Below are 14,868 nucleotides of genomic sequence, written 5' to 3'. Positions count from 1 at the left end.
TTGCATCTGTCGGATTTCAGTTGCGTAATCAGGAACTCAAGGATCATGTGTTTATGTAAATATAAATCTTATAATTGATATCCAGATGCCCATCTACTTCGACTTTTTTTTGTAAGCAAAGAAAAGGGCTGGCTCCCTGTCTACTGAACAATTGGCGAACAAGACGGAAAAATATGCCATAGAGATAAGTTGATTATAGGTACAAGACTAAAAATACTACCAGATTTCAATATTTTTTGGTGGTATTTTGAAAATTATTGTTTTGACATACTTAAGAATCTGACATGAATCATGATTCGCCTCTGTTCAAAGCTGTCAGAAATTGATGATGTATCGTAAAAAATTGTGGTATTGGAAAATTTTCAATTTTCAAAGAAGATACTAGTAATTATGCGGTCATGTTTTGAAAGATGCTCATTAAAAGATAGTTATTCTTTTTTATACCACTGCTTCTGTAAGGAAACTCTTTGCTTTGCATGACAATAATATGATCAGTATCCTGTTAACATTTTAAATCAAATTATAATGATCTGCTTATTATACCCCCCGCAAACGAAGTTTAGAGGGGGTATATTGGAATCAGCATGTCCGTCTGTCTGTCCATCTGTCTGTAGACAAGATTTTGTCCGGACCATTTCTTGGAAACTGTTTCAAGGATTTGTCTGAAAATTTGACTTATTATTCACCATATGAAGGTGTGCACCTGGTATTTTCATCATGATTTGATAATTTTTTTGCATTTTACTGGTGTTTTTTTCATTTTTATTATGTGGTTTTGTCCGGATCTGTTCCCAGAGACTATTGCATAGATTTGTATGAAAATTTGTACACTTTTATTTACCATATGAAGATGTGCACCTGGTATTTTCAACATTATTTGATAATTTTTCTGCATTTTACAGGTGGGTTTTTTTTTTTTATTGACTTAGTCATTTTGGGTTCATGTCTAAGGTTTGAGACATAGAATCTAGAACATCTGTACAAAAATGTGAACTACAGCTTAAAACTACTAATTAGAACTAAAACAAAATCACAAAGTATTAAAAACAGTTTTTACATTACACAGCAGATAGTGTAAATCCATTTGTCCCTTGGGAGTAATGAGTGGACATGCATCCAGTAAAAGATTAATTAATGAGTTCAGTGTGGGAAGCTGTTAGGGCATCTCCGATCAAGCAGGTCTTATCTATATCTCCTGGGAATTGGGCAGAAAGAAATAAAAATCTCTGTTGTCTAAGTTTCTTAATTGAAATTTATGTCTGTCAAAATACATAGTTACTGGAACCAGCCTTTTATTTTTAAAATGAGTTTGATATAAAGGTATTAAGATTAATTTGATTTTGTATAATTAAATCTGATATTTTTTTTTCAACAATCAATTTGCAGAGTGTCATGTCTCACAAAGATGACATAGTTGCAAACTATTTTTTCAGTGTAATAAAAAACACTGTAATTATTAGTATTGATGTTTTATTAGGCTGCACCTTAGTTTCATTCATTGAAAAAATATAATGAGCAATTAAATTTTCACTCTAAATGTTTAAGCAAATTGTGAACACCTCTCACATCTAGAAAACATTAGTGATTTGGTACCTTCTCTCAGTGGGGGGGTATTTGTCCCTTTTGGACAGTTCTAGTTTACAGTTGAACTTCGATATCTTGAACACTGATATCTTGAATACCATGGAAATGTCGAAGTCGCTTGCTAGTCCTAACTATTTATGTATTTTAACTTTGTTATTGAGAATCCTCTGATATCTCAGAAGTTTTTTTTATGGTCCCATCGAGTTCAAGATAAGAAGTTTGGCTACAACATGATTTTGCAGATATTTGATCTATAAAATCTTCAGGACGATATTCATTCTTCAGATGTATAAGTATAGATGATAACAGTTTACTTTTCCTTTATTGTGTTGTTTGTAGCAAGTCATCACTTGTACAAGTACTTCTACCATACGTAACACTTCAGTACTGTAAAATAAAGGCTCTTATTGAAGAAACTCCAGGGACAGATGAAATTCGTTATATCCATAATTTGTAATATCCAGTGAATATTTTTGTACTTGGTTTTAAAAAATGCCTGCGTTGTTGAAAGCATGAAATTTCAATATCACAGTTTGCCAAACAAATAGTTTAATGCATTGAGAATAACACTTTCAAATTGGCTCTATCAATAGATTGTGACCAATGTGCATGGAGTATTAGTACATCTATTTTTGTGAATGCTAGGTATGGCCTTCAAATTTTTTATTGAAAAAAATTGACTCATTTACAATCTATTAAAATTGCTGAGGTCATTTTATCAGAGTTGATTGAATTTACCAAGGAGTTAATTCACAATCAGGGGGTTAAGTTGCATGCAGGTGTGAGATGGTCTGTAATCACCAGACGTGCAGATTGTGCAGTTTCTTTGCCAAAATTCATTCCTTCCCTTCTCATTACTTTAAGATAGATTGACTTTCTATGTTCAAAAATATGTCAGACAGACAAAGTAATTGATTTCAATGTAAATATTTCCTCAACTGTGAAATGCAAGTGTGAACCGCAGTGAATTTTTGTTGAAATCTTGGCAGTATAATTGCAGGTAAATTTTTTTTCTTCACTGCAATTGACTGAAGTTTGCAGATTTATCAGGGATAAGAAATAAAATCGACAGTTTCTGAATAAAAAACGTCCAATGTTTTTTGCTCATGGCTTTGAACAGGCAACAGTAATAGCAGTTTTATGAAGAAATGAAAAATTTGCCTGGCAGTTAAGCCTGACAAGCTGTTATCTCACTCTTGATAGGGCTGTCAACACCTGAAGAGGCTAAAATGTTTGCATTACACATTAGTCCAGATAATTCCTCAGTGGACATCTCAACATTAGGCTTATCCCTCCTCTTACAGAGTAAAAGGGAAAAACAACACCATGAACCTGTAATGGACACTATACACTATTGTTGCTTTGCCAGTATTTTATATCAAGTACTCTTGAGTTTGTTTCCAGTACTAGTGTTTCAGTATGTAATATGCCCCAATTTCCTTTTCATCTTCAATTGGAGTGTGAAAATTTCCTTCTCTTGGGTGTCATATTGTTTTCCTTCTTAATGTATCATTAATGTTAGATATGTTACAGTAGGTACTTCCACATGCCATATAAGTTATCCTATATAAATATTTGTTGATTATCCAATGTCAAGCTGGTTAATAAACTGAGAGCAACAGATTAATAGAACAATAATTTTAAAATCTTGTGTCAGTTTCTTTCTTTTGAGAAGTCCTATAGTATTCATCTGATTAATGGAAAACAGATTCCCCAAACAATATTTAGGATTTCTAAGGGTTACTGGCAGTAAAAGACAGAGGAAATTAGGGCGGTTGTCAGAGATTGCACATTGAAATCCCAGATTGATTTCATTTTGCTACTTGAAGCTGACAGTGAGTTGGCAAAGATGGAATATTTCAGAAATAGGTCATTGGAACAGCACAGTGCAAAAGTATTCATATTAACACATATATTTTTCTTAGACTTTGCCAGAAAATAAGTGATAGCTAGGAAATTTTTAAAAATAAATTTTGCTGGTTCATGTAATTTTGCATCCATATGGCTGTGAATTCAATGACTTACATTTTGTTCAATTTCTGATTATTGATTTTACGAGAGTGTTAAAGTTTCAGAGGTTAATAATGATATAAAATAGATAGACAGTTACATCTTATCTTTTCTAAAGCAATCTCCAGGCTTAATTTATATATTATGTATCTTTGTTTTTAGTGCATAAGACATCTTAATTTGCTTTTAAAGTTCTTGATCTGTTATCGATTTGAAAAAAAAAAAAATCATTAAAAAGGGCATTCACCTGGACAAATTTCCTCAAAGTGTTAGGATAAAACAGTAGAAATGCTTTTTGATGTTTTGATACAGTCTGAAGAATGGCATCATATCTCTGTCGATATTTCTGACTTTTGAAATTCATTGGTTTTTCTGAAAGATGAGTCACGTTAAGTACTCATCAGCAGCACAAGGAACAATTTTTGCTGAAAACTATATTTCTATAAAAATCGGACAGTGAAGATGGCTAATAGCAGTAAAGTCTGAAGTGCAGCAAAGATTATATGGCATATAGATCCTGAAAGTAGAAGCTTATTTATGAATATTGATGATAAAGTGTCTGGAAAATGCTGTTAAATGGCGATGATGAATCTGACCTCCCAAATTAGGAAAGATGAACATTAATCACTTTTTCAAGGAAAGCTAATTGACTGAAACCCCAGGATACCCACTAGAGAAGTTAGAGGGTTCTGACAATACAATCTTGAGGTCAAAGACTGAATATCATGTTCTGGTGTCTGTTTCATAATGGTACCGATTGAGATTCTTCAAGCACTAGGTACAAAGGTGTTCAGTGCCCAATGAGGGCTTTATTGACATCTATATGCCTGACTTTACCAGTAATCTCATCAAGACTAAGTTGACATGGCATATTTTGTTCTTAAAATGTGTCATTTACCTGTAACTTGGGAGATGGCCAATTCTCGTATTATACCCTCCTGCTCAAGAAAGTTGGGTGTGATCTTAAAAATCTCCCAATTTGTGTACTTTGGCTATCTTTGAGTTGACATTACAGATTTTGTCATGTACATTGTATGTCATTAAGTCCACCTCTGACTTGTCTTTAAAGTCCAGCTTGGTTCTTTCATTGATGGACCCAGGTGCACGTTCTGGATTTGACAACCAATTCTTGGTGGCCCATTGTGGTGTTAGCCACAGAGATACATATTTATGTCAGATGGTACCCTGATAGGTTGCTTCAGTCATACAGTCAGGGCAATCCCAGAGTTCTAGATCAACCCACCAGATATGGTGGGTAGCCATGCACATCTGTGAGTTATGCAACACCTGTCTCAGGCCATAATGGAAGAATAAGTGTCACACATTATTAGAATACTTTCACTTCTCATGCATAAAATTTGGTGAAATTAGAGCTCATTATCAGTTGTACAAGTTGCCTTTTCAGATTTAGTAATTGTAAGTAAATTTGGGATTCAGTAGAGCAGATTTTATTTGGGTATTTATATTTTAAAGGGTGCCATTGTTTAGGGTAGACATGATTTGGTGGGTCGGAAGAATTGTTGATAGATGTTTTGATTGTTATCACCTGTCAAAAAAAGGTCATGGCATATTGATTGGGAAGCGACCAAATAGATATCGCAGATCAATTTTCAAGTGCGTAATCAGATCTCATAGTATTGTGAATGAGTGGACAAAATTTATTGTGACTTTTAAAAGTCCAAACACTTCAGTATGTATAAGATCCCAGGTCCCTGTCTATGTGGTGGTGTGAGATTCAATGTGGGCATTCTCTCATAATTTGATGGTATGAGCTACAGCCTGTCCCAGCTCAATAATATAGATCTTTGAATGTGAATGCTAAATTTCATTGGTTGAATTATATTATAGCAAATGATCTTAAATTCCTTTATGTACATTATCACATTCTTTTGGACAAATATTCCCATATGATACATCACGTACCGACTATATATATAGACTTTATGTGCACATTGGAGCCTAATTATTAAGGCTTGTCTTGTAAGGGAGGCTTCAAAAGTTAATAGTGTATCAAATTTGAAGGTGCAATATGTATATTTTTACCATATTGTATGTTAATAATGAATTAAAACTATAATGTGAATATTTTTTTTTTTAAAATATGATCTTAAAATTAATGATGTTTCTGTCATATGAAGTGGCAGCTGAATTATAATGAGGGATTAAGTGGTGATAAAAATAATAAACCCGTTATTTCTTCCAGACCATGCAGAAATATCAGGGAGGGCGAGGAGGCCAACACAAAGACCCAGTCTCAAATGAAAATGGAATATGAGCAAAAAATCCTTGAGCAGTGCATTCTTGTTAAAACCTCCATAGATCATTTACATGCTGTCAAAATTTTATTGCTTTAATGGTAGATTCTGTGTCTCTCTGACTATGCATCTTTTAATTATAAACCTACCAAGAACAATTTATTAGCTTTCATTTTTCCAGCAGAGAAAATTGAGCATCAGCAATTTTCCCATCCCATCCTATTAACCGCAGAACACCTCTTCTGCCTTTCATTTTTTCTCTTAACAACTGATTTTCTGAACATTTAAGAAAATCTGCAAATGATTACTGGTGTGTTAAATGAGAACTGACTTGTGCCTATTCACTCTATTCCTCCTTGCCTTCTCTCTGCATCAGTCGCGCTTCCCTGCTTCAGACGCGCTAGAACGACTGCGAGTTAGTTAGCAGTGAGTGTAGATTACTCGAGTCTGTAAGGATGCTTGCTCCCTCTCTTTCTAACAGAAAACCTATTTTATGGTGCAGATGTCAGGTGGCAATGGAGAAAAGAATTCTTTCAGAGAACATCTTCTGGAATGTTTACACATACATATCTGTCTCTGTACTTATTTTCACTATCATGTCAGACTCCTCATCAACTGCTTAGTCTCCACATTCCTCGTGTAACTTGTCTGCTCCCATTATCCCATTTCAACAACGCTCATCCTTTTTTAAAAATTGACATTTTAAAACTTTTATCTTCTAGAGACTTCTTCATGATTCTAGTATGCATTTTTTAATGCAAACAATTTACATTTAGAATTTTTAATTTCATCTTCTGATGGAAAGCAGAGTAGAACATGAAATTTGATTTACACTAGATACTTTGTTTTGATAACGAAAAAATTTTAAATTACATAACTATAATAACAGGAATTCATTTTGTGAGTCTGGATGACATTAAAGTTCTCAGCCAAGTTTGTGTATTTTCTTTCTGTTAATTCAGATAAAATTAACTTGTCTTGTAAACACTGTAATTGAAGCACGATTTTAGAATCAACCTTAGATAAGGGGAAGTCTTCAGAGGAAATTGACTTATCTAGATAGCAAAGCTGAAAAAAAGACTGCCATTTTAAAATTCTATTTGTGAACAAACTGAATCTGGTAATGGCCAGATTGACATCAGAAAATGTGGTCGTAAAGTGCAGCTAACAATACTTCTGCTGTTTTTGCTTGTTTACGATTTTTATTTTTGGTGGTTTTTAATTCAGGTAGATAGAGGGAGGTATAGTCATCGTCCAGTGAACATTTCCATAAAATGGGGATCGGTCTTAACACAGGAAAATGTTTACACAGTGAATAACAGACAGACGGCAGGGGGTAGACATATTAGGGTACAAAAGTGATTAGTTTTTAGGTGTAATTGGCTGTAAATGTTTAAAACCTGTGTCAAAAGTTCCGTAAGTGCCCAATTGACAAAATCTTGTTAAGGGTTAGATAGGTACAGACAGGACCCAATACACAAAATGAGGAACCAATACACAGAATGTACACAAGCTTAGAATCTGTGTTAGGTGAAGATTAATGGTGAAGACAAGAAAGTTCCAAAGTACAGATTTAGGCTGTTGTTACTGGAAAGTGCTCTGTACAAAATGCTATTTCAATATTAAATTTTCACAGAGCTCCTTGGGAAAGGAATTCACAGAAGAAAATAAAAACATGCACATGTATTTGCATAACTTTTGCATCACACACTATTACTTGACTAATGGAAACATAACATATTTAATCATTTTTGTAAGTTTCTATGAAACTTAATTCAGTGATTGAAAGAAAGATAATAAGATATTAGATTTATTGATGAATTTTAGATATTTTTGGCAAACCACAAGTAAAATTAATAAAAATGCATTTATAGTGTGTGTTTTTAGATATTTCACTTTCAGTGCAACAGTCAAACTGATGTGTCATGATCTCATTACAGAATCATTTAGTCATTAGTGGAATATTATACCCCATGTAGTAGGTCTTTTCATTGGTAACGGAATTTTCCCTTTTCCCAAATTGAAAAATGATTTTTTGTTACTGAATGCTTACAGAAATTTTCATTTCATTTCATGCTTAAATGGTTTGTAACAGAAATTTAAGGTTGAAAGAAGTTCTCAGTTCTGTGAAATGATATACTAAAATAGCAGTATGAAATTTAAATTTCTAAACATGCTAAAAGCTGCATAAAAAGTGTTGTTGTTTTTTTCACAGTGATGATACTTTATTGATAAAATGATCAAATAGGCAATAATTAATGCTAAATAACTTCACAAGTTCTTGTATCATTTTTTTTCTTTTCTGAGTCCATGCTGTTTCTGGTAATGAGTTATTATGAGCCTTAAAGACAATCCACCAAATTTTGAATGATGTGCTTTGAGATGAAATCAATTAGGTTTAGACAGTTTTATGTTAAAATATTTTGTAAATCTTTTTATTATATCATTATTGCCTTATATGACATACGAGACCAACATCATCCGAGTATACTGGAGTTGATATTAGGTAACAGAATTGCCTCAATACTGTGTGGAATATGAATCGGTGAGCCTCATGCCAGCCAAAAGAAGCTCTCGAGTTTGATGAAGAATGACAGTTGCTCAAGTGTAAGTACACCGGAAAACCAGCACGAGCAACAACGTTCATTTACACACCCGCGCACCTGGAACACGGTAAACTTGAGCACAGAAAAAGAATAATATTTATCACACATGTCCTTGTGCCTCAAGATTACGATAGGATGAGAGAGACCATTTTTTAAAAAAGTGATATTCTCTCTGGTAGTTCAGAAAATACAAAACACATGGGTTTTTTTTGTATCTAATATATATCTGGTTGTTTGAAGATACCTGATTAGACCACCATGGAATTAAATTTTCCGACCTCTATAGACCAAAATTGGAGATTTCTCAGTCTCTAAACTCCCGCTTTTATATTTTGACATGGGAAAGACCAAGGATATGTATATAATTTTTAATCTCTGAATTAGTGTATGGATTTTTAAAAAGTCGTTATACAGTTATTAGTGAGCATATGAAACTGACATCAATTCAAAATCCTAGCCCTTCTATCGGAGAGAGCAAGCATTATGAAACTCTTGTGATTTCATTAGGTATAAAAATTCTATAATAAAACATGCGTATGATGTAATGTCAGATTGGAAAAATGATAGCAGAATTTGAAGTTGATATAATGAGGATGCAGGTATAAATGAAGGACCAGACAGAGATTCGTTTGCCATGCTCTCAATTAAATTGGCACATACTGATACACCTTAATTTCCTGCAAAATTTACTCAGGGCAGCAATAAACGAGCAATAATATTTTATGTACACACAAAATGCGGGATGTTGTAGGATGCCGAGCAGGAAAAGGGTTAAAAAAAAAAAAATGGCTGCCGGAAATGAGAAAACAGCTCATCCTTGGTTCACCATCTGAGGCAAGTGGAACCACGGAAAAAAAGTCAACAGTGGAAGCTTACAATCCTTGAGATAATGACAAACCATCAGCTTATGATGTAAAAACATGCTCAAAATTAAAACCAATTACCCTGTTGCTATGCAACATCTTTCTCTGAAGACTTGCAGATTTCATATGAGATCAAATTTTACAGGAAGTTGTCCTGGCTTTGTGCAGGAATTTTTAGGATGACAAGAGTACATGTAAAAATACTGCTAGCTAACTCTTTTAAATGAGCTTTCCAGGGAGATTTTGATGTTAGATTTTCAATAATTAATTGACATGCAGAAATACAAGGGAAGGAATATCTGTAAAATTTCATTATTAGATACCTGCATGATAAAGGATTTATTGATTGCATTTGTATTATCAGTATAATTTGATTTCTATAATAACTAAAAATGATACAGTACATTAAGGACAGACGATACGTTCCTCAATAATATATAATTTTTTCTAAGATTTCGTCATTGAAGTACTGCTACTTTAACAAGTTTCCTCACAAAAAATTGAGGTACCTTACCAGGCATTTGTGCAAGATACCAAAGGATGTTGTTTCCTATATAATCCTTTTGGAAAAAAGTTAATTTGTCAATATCACATTTTTTAGTGTTTCAAGTTTTAAAAGACAATTAGAAACCAGTTTAGAAATCAGAAGGTAATTAAAATTTTGAATATTTTCCGTACATTACGAAGATATACAAAACAGATATTTGAGGAACGTCTCGTCTGACCTTAAGATGTCCCCCAAGAAATATTCTAAATTTTACTGCCTGCTAAACTTAAAAGCAAAACTTTCCATTATTTTAACTCTCTATTGAATGCCATATTAAGTGGTGATTTCCCAAGAGGCATTATCTCATAATTGGTCATTTAATCAAAACTGTATTCCAGTCTAAATGGAACCATACTTCTGAGCTTAGAAAGAATTTCATTAATACTATAGCATGAGGCATGTAATGTGTTAATTGTCATAGATTGATTAATGAGCAGAAATCTGAAATGATGAATGAAATCAAGTGCTTAGTTTGTGAGAAAATGGTAATGAACTTGGTTCAGAACATTTTGCATGTTGCAGAATTTTGCACTCTCAAGCTGTTGTGATCTGCTGCTGTTGCAGTAATTGTGTTCATGAGTAGATCAACTTCATTTTTTATATCATTTTAAAAGGAAAAGAGTCAACAGACAATATTTTCAATATTCTTTAGCATTGTAGCTTGCTATTTTTAATGTGCAGAGACTTTAAACTTAAATGAAAAAGAGACCAAATGTAGGTTAAAATATTCACTTAAATATTCTTTAATGGGCTACTCTGTCTGTGTAAAGCTTCAGCTATTTGTTTATGATGGGTTCTTCAATATACATGTTTATTTATTCATCTTTTCTTTCCTCTTCCATCATCTTGTCCAAGAGCTAATGTTTCACTCTGACAGAATCTTAGTGTAAGTCAGACTTAGGAAATCTAGGGGATACATGGGGATCATTATAGAATCTTGATTACTATGAAGAATGCCTCCTGTATGAAATATATGGACTTCTGATGTTTTACCATCATGCAATTATGGTAATGTTTTCCCAGGGTTTGGGCTATATAATCAAATGATAGATTCATATCCCACAAGAAAGAACCTTTTCAATATTCAAAAGATCACCGAAATTTGGCAAAACAGGATATGCCATGGTCGTTATGTTTATTTCAGAATCAGTATACTGTCGTTGTTGAGTTTTAATGAGATTATCCAGCTCCAAGAAAGTGTGCTTTGAAGAACCTTAAAATTACACAAAATAGCCTTTAATTGATAATTTGCATTCCTGTGGTGATTTTCAATGTCAAGAAGTTTAGTGTATCATCATATTCTTTGATTTTACTCAGGGGCATCTTAATGTATGCTTCAGTTGTAGACTGAGATATTGGCCAGTCTTTTCATTGGTATTTCTAGGATTATTGAACAACTATTATACTAGATGAAAAGTTTGAATAAATGTAATATCTTTTTTGTATATATTTGAAATTCTAATTGTACAAAATTTAATAAAAAGCAATTTTCAGGGGAAAATCATGGAAGAAGAATAAAAACAATGCTGGGATCATGATCTGAAGGTCTGAATTTTTAAACTCTTTCAGACACTGTCTAAGCTTCAGAAAAAGGTGTAAATAAAATGGGAATTGAACAAAATTTACCTTGAAATCTACAAATGAGGCATTAATATTCTTAAAAAATGCACAATTATAAATGTGTTTTTCCTCCTCAACAGTTGACAAGGTCAAAGGCTTATATGTAGAAGTAAGGAATTCCCATTTCAATTCAGTAAACATGTTTCATGTAATTTGTGAATATTGAAAATATTAATGCATTGGAAATTTTGATATTTAAAAAGGGTATCTTGCCATACATGAGAAATATCAATTTGATAATTGCACCCCTATCTTAAACATATTTATGAGTCTGAATTGCTGAACTTTCACTCATTTGGAAAAAAAAAACTTTTAAGAGGGAAAAAATGCAAAATATGAGATCATAGCAATCGCTTACTACAGAAAATAAAATCAGCCTTCGGGGACCTGCTTCAGACAGCAATTCTATATTAGTGATCAGAGAGAATAGACCTAACAGATGACATTTTAGTACATTAGGCCTATATCGTTCTCATGTCTAATAGACCTTACTCTGGGGGGACCGTGTTTGAATGCAACAGATCACGAAGCTTAGTGCTGTATTGGAAAATATCATTGTAGCTATAAATTCCATGAATAGTATTGCTGAAATTATGCACTACATCTTGGAGGGCGATAAAAGCTTTAGCAGAGTGAAAGAACGGATTTCGGAAGATGTAGATTTTATTCAGTTGTAAATGATATCACTTCTATGTTAGTGTGAAGATTTCTGTATGTCATTCGATTAAGAGATGATGGAGCATATAGGGGCTCTAGATTTTTATACTCTTAAAATTCTTTTAAATATTCTGTATTCTGCTAAGAGATTTTATTGGTTATGAAAGTGGTATCAATGTTAACGGTATGAAAATGACTTTTAAATTGCTTTCTAAAATTCCTTTTTTCCAGATTAAATGCATAAAAAAATCATATGAAAGTGCATTTGTATTAGTTCAGAATTAAAGGAAGATGAATCAGAACTTTAAGTTAGATTTTTACTTAAAAAAAAAACAAAAAGAAGATCGATGTTCTTTCAGGGATCACAATGTTACGAAGTCATAATAATATGTGCAAAGATGTGCTAGAGCACTCGATATCAAGGTGTAATGTCATAATTAGTGTAATTTTCCCCTGTGCCTGAGGTAATTGCTAAGCTCATTAACACCTGGCCAGAAAACAACAGAATCATATAGCATCACTCATTGTTGTGTCTCAAAACATACTCCTGTTTTTATACGTTACCAGCAGTTATCAACCCAGTCTGTAAATGTCCGAATAATTGGCCAGTATGTGTATTTTTTCGCACCTGCCTCGGCTTTATGTTGGCATGCATGAGTTGTTGACCATTAACAAGTCACAGGTCGGTGGCTTTGCTGGTGTAATTTCTGGGCAAACTGGTTTATGCACCCCTTGCTGTCATAATTATGTAGATTAAGTTTGAAAGTGTACAGGGATACATTTTTCAGTTCTGTGGTTATTTAGAGGTTTATAAAGGTCAAATATTCACAGGTAATTTTTCTTATTTTTTTCCAGAAAATTTAAAATCATGGGATTTCAGAGGTTTGGTTTGAATACTTTGTCCATCTTATGAACTAAAATGTTACTATGTCAATCTTAAAGAACTTCTCTTACATGCATGGATTATAATTTATGCTGAAGATATAAATTTTCTTTTCAGAAAAATTTGCAAGCATTGTAAATGTGCACCAGAATCCCATGACATGACCAGTCACAGTGACCATGACCGGAGCTTGACACGGCTAAATCACGACCCCAAGAGGAACTCCACCTCCGATGATGACAGTGGCTGCCCCCTGGAGGAGTACGCCTGGGTACCACCAGGACTTAAACCAGAACAGGTAAGTTCTGAAAGGTCAAGTGCTTGCCCTGTGGGGGGGGGGGGGGGGGGGGGGTTTAATCATTACGTGGGAAAAGGAAAGCTTTAGTCTAGAGAGTGAAATAGTTGGAAATTATTCTGTATATCTCCTGGATAGGTCCTACATTAATCTGGCTGTTGCAGTTTTAATGGATGAAATCTGTGCCAGTAAAGAATGCAGGCATGCTGACACTTTTAGTGACCATGCAATATTACAAGTAGCAAAAATGCTCTTTATGATACAGATGTTTCTGTGGAATTTAGTTATAGGGAGAGATTATGCAGTTTTGAGATGCTGTTTCTTAACTGCATATGTTGGCAAAGTTCTCCAAACAAACTCATTAAAATTTACACAGTGTGGTGGGAATTATTACAACACGACATGTTTATATGCTAAGAAAGATGAAAAATGCATCATATTTTCAAAATATTGCTGTTGTTCAAATCCTTGCACCTGTTGGTTTATGATGTTAGATGTTCGTTAAGTTATCAGCAGTTCCATCTTTCTGATCGTTGGGGGACTAATGCTTCAGGGGGGTTAGGAAATTTGGAGGGCAATGATTTATCTGTTGAGGGTTTGCAGTGCAAAATTTGTTGATTTTTGATCATAAAGTTTTAGGTTTATGGTTGATTTGAAGAAAGAGTTTTAAATGTTATATACAGTGTATATTATATTTGAACCCAAGTTTTTCTCGGTCAAAAACTGAACATTATGTGTAGAATTCGTACAGTAGATTAATGTTTAACATGTAATGTGTCAATCATATGTTTTGAAATAGAATAACATTTCAGGGGAAAAAAATATGTTCACATCTGACACCACAGTCCAAACACTGGCTAAAAATCTCCATCTCTGGTCAAAGGTCATTGTTGTCAAAGGTTCCATCTAATGGGAAAGCCCCACAGTAACACTATACAGAAAAAAACTATATGCATACTTTTTTTTAAAACAAGAGATTCTCAGAAATAATGAATCTGAATAGTCAAGAGGCAAAATAAACAGTATCTTGTCACCCCATAAAGACTGACAAATGATGGTGATTTATAATGGCGCATAATGAAGTAAGGATACTGTGGTGGTGGATTTATAGGGCAGTAACCCCCATCCTTACCGCTCTATGGCTGTGTCCGACAAGCTTGACCATTCATTTTCTTCTCTGACATCTGGTATATACTGGTTGTCTATCTACGCTATGGTGGTACAGCTAACTAGTGGCATTGATGTATATATCTCTATTTCTAATGCCCTTTGTCTTTAGATATTTTTCATTATCAGTTACAATCTGAATAGAGATTCCTTAAAATATATATGTTCTGCAAGTCACTAGGTAGATCAATTTTTCAACGAGATCTTTTTTTTAATAATCTTCTTGTCTGTACCAGAGACACAGGTACATATGAGTATCGTAAAGAAAATGTGCACAGTCAATCTTGTTTACACTGAAGTCATGTATAATGAATTCCTTTTTAAGGTGAAATATCTTTCATTAAAATTACGCTGTGTTGCACAGATCTTGAAAACACTGTG

At 33.5% G+C, this 14,868-nt stretch overlaps 1 protein-coding gene across 1 annotated transcript in view; it reads left to right on the top strand.

Moving 5' to 3' along the window:
- LOC133195969 (prickle planar cell polarity protein 3-B-like) overlaps nt 1-14,868 on the top strand; it is a 39,467-nt gene that overhangs the window by 12,486 nt on the left and 12,113 nt on the right. Inside the window, exon 3 of the mRNA XM_061331958.1 lies at nt 13,143-13,323. Within this exon, the coding sequence (XP_061187942.1) occupies nt 13,143-13,323 (181 nt within the window). The remainder of the gene's footprint in view (nt 1-13,142; nt 13,324-14,868) is intronic.

This window comes from Saccostrea echinata, unplaced genomic scaffold (genome assembly GCF_033153115.1).
Source record: "Saccostrea echinata isolate AGI-Se365-2 ecotype Australia unplaced genomic scaffold, CSIRO_AGI_Sech_v1 ptg000029l, whole genome shotgun sequence".
Classification (NCBI taxonomy): domain Eukaryota; kingdom Metazoa; phylum Mollusca; class Bivalvia; order Ostreida; family Ostreidae; genus Saccostrea; species Saccostrea echinata.
This window is presented reverse-complemented; position numbering and strand designations above follow the sequence as displayed.